This window comes from Oncorhynchus masou, chromosome 5 (genome assembly GCF_036934945.1).
Source record: "Oncorhynchus masou masou isolate Uvic2021 chromosome 5, UVic_Omas_1.1, whole genome shotgun sequence".
NCBI lineage: Eukaryota > Metazoa > Chordata > Actinopteri > Salmoniformes > Salmonidae > Oncorhynchus > Oncorhynchus masou.
Window position 1 is genome coordinate 11,716,342 of NC_088216.1, and position 6,000 is coordinate 11,722,341.

At 45.0% G+C, this 6,000-nt stretch overlaps 1 protein-coding gene across 1 annotated transcript in view; it reads right to left on the reverse strand.

Moving 5' to 3' along the window:
• Positions 1-4,924: 4,924 nt before the first annotated feature.
• Positions 4,925-6,000, reverse strand: part of LOC135525977 (collagen alpha-1(XI) chain-like) — a 78,511-nt gene continuing 77,435 nt past the window's right edge. Inside the window, exon 49 of the mRNA XM_064953969.1 lies at positions 4,925-4,978. Within this exon, the coding sequence (XP_064810041.1) occupies positions 4,925-4,978 (54 nt within the window). The remainder of the gene's footprint in view (positions 4,979-6,000) is intronic.

Genomic DNA, 6,000 nt, shown 5'->3' on the forward strand with positions numbered 1-6,000 from the left:
ATGTGGACACCAAGGAACTTGAAGCTCTCAACATGCTCTACAGCAGCCCCGTCGATGAGAATGGGGGCGTGGCTCGGTCCTCCTTGTCCTGTAGTCCACAATCAACTCCTTTGTCTTGAAGGAGAGGTTGTTGTCTTGGCACCACATGTCCAGGTCTCTGCCCTCCTCCCAATTGGCTGACACATCGTTGTCGGTGATCAGGCCTACCACTGTTGTGTTATCGGCAAACTTAATGATGGTGTTGGAGTCGTGCCTGGCCATGCAGTCATGAGTGAACAGGGAGTACAGGAGGGGATGGATCACGCACCCCTGAGGGGCTCCTGTGTTGAGGATCAGCGTGGCGGATGTGTTGTTACCTACCCTCACCACCTGGGGGCAGCCCATCAGGAAGTCCAGGATCCAGTTGCAGAGGGAGGAGTTTAGTTCCAAGGTCCTAAGTTTAGTGATGAGCCTTGAGGGCACTGTGGTGCTGAGCGCTGAGCTGTAGTCAATGAATAGCATTCTCACATAGGTGTTCCTTTTGTCCAGGTGGGAAAGGGCAGTGTGGAGTGCAAAAGAGATTGCATCACCTGTGGATCTGTTGGGGCGGTATGCAAATGGGAGTGGGTTTCTGGGGTAATGGTTTTGATGTGAGCCATGACCAGCCTTTCAAAGCACTTCATGGCTACAGACGTGAGTGCAACGGGTTGGTAGTCATTTAGGCAGGCTAACTCAGTGCTCTTGGGCACAGGGACTTTGGTGGTCTGCTTGAAACATGTTGGTATTAGAGACTCAGCCAGGGCACAGGTTGAAAATGTCAGTGAGGACACTTGCCAGTTGGTCAGCTCATGCTTGGAGAACACGTCCTGGTAATCCGTCTGGCCCTGCGGCCTTGTGAATGTTGATCTGTTTAAGGCAGTATTCAGAATTTCGGATGACTGACGTGCCCAAAATAAACTGCCTGTTACCCAGAAGCTCTGATATGCATATAATTGGTAGCATTGGACAGAAAACACTGAAGTTTTTCCAAAACTGTTTAAATCATGTCTGTGAGTGTCACGTCCTGACCTTAGTTCCTTTTTTATGTCTCTGTTTTAGTTTGGTCAGGGCGTGAGTTGGGGTGGGCATTCTATGTTTTTGTTCTAGGTTTTGTATTTCTGTGTTTGGCCTGGTATGGTTCCCAATCAGAGGCAGCTGTCGATCGTTGTCTCTGATTGAGAAGCATACTTAGATAGCCTGTTTTCCCACTATGATTTGTGGGTAGTTGTTTTCTGTTGTGTGTCTGCACCAACCAGAACTGTTTTGGTCGTTCGCTTTGTTTGTTTTTTGTGATTTCAGTGTTCATCAAATAAATATAGACACATACCATGCTGCACCTTGGTCCTCTAATTCTTCCACCTACGAAAATTGTTACAGTGAGTATAACAGAACTGATATGGCAAAAACATTTACATTTACATTTAAGTCATTTAGCAGACGATCTTATCCAGAGCGACTTAACCGGAGGAGAATCCATCCAGAAGAAAAATAGAGGTCACCACCCATTCAAATGCTTGTCTATGGGATATTCAAAGGAAATCCTCCTAAATTGCAGTTCTTAAGGCTTCCACTAGATGTCAAGTCTTTAGAATGGGTTTCAGGCTTGTTTTTTGAAAAATTAGTTAGTAATTGTAGTTTTTCAAGGTGGCTCTCATTTTGGACTGTAGTCTTGTGGCGCGCGTGGATGAGGGCGCGCACTTCGTTATTTATCTCCGGTATTGAACATACTACCTTCCGTCTTAAATTGTATCGTTTATTTACATATTAGGGTACCTGAGGATTGATTAGAAATGTTGTTTGACTTGTTTGGACGAAGTAACTTTTTTGGGGATATAAAGAAGAACTTTATCGAACAAAACAACCATTTGTTGTGTAGCTGGGACGCTTGGGATTGTCAAACATAGGAAGATCTTCAAAGGTCAGTGATTTATTTTTTTTGCTATTTCTGACTTTTGCGACGCCTCTGCTGGGTTGGAAAATGTTTTTAATGCTGGTGCGCTGTCCTCAGATAATCGCATGGCTTTTGCGGTAAAGCCTTTTAAAAATCTGACAAAGTGGCTGAATTAACAAGAAGTTAAGCTTTTAAATTACGTATGACACTTGTATTTTCATGAATGTTTAATATTACGATTTTTGTATTTTGAATTTCGCGCTCTGCAATTTCACCGGATGTTGTCGAGACTAGCGTCCCACCTAGCCCAAATAAGCGGGTCTTACTCACATCGGCTGCGGAGGGCGTGATCATACAATCGTATGAATAACCACACGTTAGATACCTAAAGATTTGAGCTAGTCAATGCCTTGGCTTAAACTCAGTGAACTGAGTCTTCTAACGCCTAGAGCTTTAACTCTGTGTGCTTCCATAGTCATGTGGATTACAGGAGACTTGGGTTCCCTTATATGGGAACAAGATAACCTCTCTAATGTGGCACATCTGTTCTTCACTCAGGATTCACTTCCAGGCTGGCAAACTGTCTAAAGCTGACATTGAGACCTGTGAGTTGGTTTTGATTGTTTCTCAATGCTTTCCTAAATGTACACTGATTATTTTTTGGAGCTCATATCATCAAATGTAATACTCTCTCTTTCTCTTCCTCCTCTACAGATGTCTGTCTGTCTGTCTGTCTGTCTGTCTGTCTGTCTGTCTGTCTGTCTGTATGTCTGTCTGTCTGTCTGTCTAACTCTCTAGATATTTCTCTCCCTCCTTCTTTCCCTCTCACTCACTCTTTAACACCCACAGGCTTCTATCCCAAATGGCACCTTATCCCTCATTGGGTCCTGGTCTAAAGTAGGGCACTACAGTATATTATAGGGTGCATTGGGTCCTGGTCTAAAGTAGGGCACTACACTATATTATAGGGTGCATTGGGTCCTGGTCTAAAGTAGTGCACTACACTATATTATATGGTGCATTGGGTCCTGGTCTAAAGTAGGACACAACACTATATTATAGGGTGCATTGGGTCCTGGTCTAAAGTAGTGCACTACACTATATTATATGGTGCATTGGGTCCTGGTCTAAAGTAGTGCACTACACTGTATTATAGGGTGTATTGGGTCCTGGTCTAAAGTAGTGCACTACACTGTATTATAGGGTGCATTGGATCCTGGTCTAAAGTAGTGCACTACACTATATTATATGGTGCATTGGGTCCTGGTCTAAAGTAGTGCACTACACTATATTATATGGTGCATTGGGTCCTGGTCTAAAGTAGTGCACTACACTATATTATAGGGTGCATTGGGCCCTGGTCTAAATTAGTGCACTACACTGTATTTTAGGGTGCATTGGGTCCTAGTCTAAAGTAGTGCACTACACTATATTGTAGGGTGCATTGGGTCCTGGTCTAAAGTAGTGCACTACACTGTATTATAGGGTGCATTGGGTCCTGGTCTAAAGTAGTGCACTACACTATATTGTAGGGTGCATTGGGTCCTGGTCCAAAGTAGTGCACTACACTGTATTTTAGGGTGCATTGGGTCCTGGTCTAAAGTAGTGCACTACACTATATTGTAGGGTGCATTGGGCCCTGGTCTAAAGTAGTGCACTACACTGTATTATAGGGTGCATTGGGTCCTGGTCTAAAGTAGTGCACTACACTGTATTATAGGGTGTATTGGGTCCTGGTCTAAAGTAGTGCACTACACTGTATTATATGGTGCATTGGGTCCTGGTCTAAAGTAGTGCACTACTTTAGACCAGGACCCAATGCACCATATAATATAGTGTAGTGCACTACTTTATAGTGTAGTGCACTACACTATATTGTAGGGTGCATTGGGTCCTGGTCTAAAGTAGTGCACTACACTATATTATAGGGTGCATTGGGTCCTGGTCTAAAGTAATGCACTACACAGGGAATAGGGTGCCATTTTGGATGCAAGCACATAAACATGTTGAGATGTGAGGACCCAGCATGCATCCAGGATCCAGCATGTATCCAGGACCCAGCAGGTACCAGGACCCAGCAGGTACCCAGGACCCAGCAGGTATCCAGGACCCAGCAGGTATCCAGGACCCAGCAGGTACCCAGGACCCAGCAGGTATCCAGGACCCAGCAGGTATCCAGGACCCAGCAGGTATCCAGGACCCAGCATGTATCCAGGACCCAGCATGTATCCGGGACCCAGCAGGTATCCAGGACCCAGCAGGTATCCAGGACCCAGCAGGTATCCAGGACCCAGCATGTATCCAGGACCCAGCAGGTATCCAGGACCCAGCAGGTATCCAGGACCCAGCATGTATCCAGGACCCAGCAGGTATCCAGGACCCAGCAGGTATCCAGGACCCAGCAGGTATCCAGGACCCAGCATGTATCCAGGACCCAGCAGGTATCGAGGACCCAGCATGTATCCAGGACCCAGCAGGTATCCAGGTGACACACACTTTACCCCTTGTATGTGTGTGTGTGTATGCATATTCATCTTGTCAATGAAATATTTGCACTTATGTCTCGTTTGCTAAATTTGTCATATTGTAGCTTAATCTCGTTATAAACTACTATCTGCATGAGCACAGTTTAGGCCTACATGATCCCAAGACGCTGGCAATATAAAAATAAATGGGATAAAGTTGATTGTGTTGATTGGTTGTTTTGAAAACTGTGGTCCCGTGGGCCTAGTTCTAAAATGATGATGGTCAAATCTGTAATTCTGACATCTTTCTAGACATGAACAGAGAGGAAGAGGCAAAGCGAGAGGGTTTACTCTCAAAATCTATCCATGATAAGCAGATCGCCAGCCTTCCCGCCTTGGGACAACAACTCCCATTGATAGGACAGAGACAAGACCATCTGGTCATCATTGAGTGTCTTACTTTGACTTTCTGTTTTCCTCTGTAATGAGATACCTAAGCCACAAGGTGGCGCCAATCATCAGTCCTTTCACCTCAGCTTCACTACAAGGATCAACTGGAGATACTGTAAGAGGTGTCTGAGCAGTTTTCGTCGAATATAAAGATCTGAAAGAGATTAATAAAAGTGGTCTGAAAAAGTACCTGGTTAAAATGTATTAAAAACACAAGATACATTCAGATAAAAATAAAAACAACCGGAAAAAGCAATGCCTAAATGTTCAACCTCGGCCAACATATTAATATATTACATCATTAAACAGTAACCCAGGGGCGCAACTTTGGTTTTATAAGTGGGGGGGACATAATTATTCTTCTTATTATATATCCAGTCGGATAAACACTCCAAACAGCCTGTCCGACTGCTCAGAGGCAGTGTCACATTCCAATGATAAAACTGGGGAGGACGAAAATACAATGCCCCCCCCCCCCCCTGCCCCTGCCCCTCCCCCTGCCCCCCCCCCTCCCCCCCCCCCCTGCCCCTCCCCCCCCTGCCCCCCCGAGGTTAGCTAGCCAGCTATTTGTCGTCCTTAACGTAGGAAATGCTGCTAGCTAGCTAGCCAACAGCTAGCCAACCTCTACCGAATTGAACTCCAACTACCCGGTCATCATTCCGCGTCGCTCCACAGGTAGTATCACATTTTCATTTCACTTCATTACAGTACAACGGTTTGATTTGTTTGATCGTAGCTAGCCAGCTACATAGCCGTCTTTGTATCTAAGACAATTGTGTAGTCTAAAGCAATTTTCTAGGTTAGCTGGCCAGCTATTGTCGTTCTTCTAACGTAGCTAGCCAGCTAGCCCCCGATTAGCAGCACTGTAGTAACTATTACAGTACAACGGTTTGTTTTGTTTGATCGTAGCTAGCTAACTACATAGCCGTCTTTGTATCTAAGACAATTGTGTAGCCTAGAGCGATTTTCTAGGTTAGCTGGCCAGCTATTGTCGTTCTTCTAACGTAGCTAGCCAGCTAGCCCCCGAATAGCAGCACTGTAGTAACTATTACAGTACAACGGTTTGTTTTGTTTGATCGTAGCTAGCTAGCTACATAGCCGTCTTTGTATCTAAGACAATTGTGTAGCCTAGAGCGATTTTCTAGGTTAGCCAGCCAGCTATTGTTGTTCTTTTAA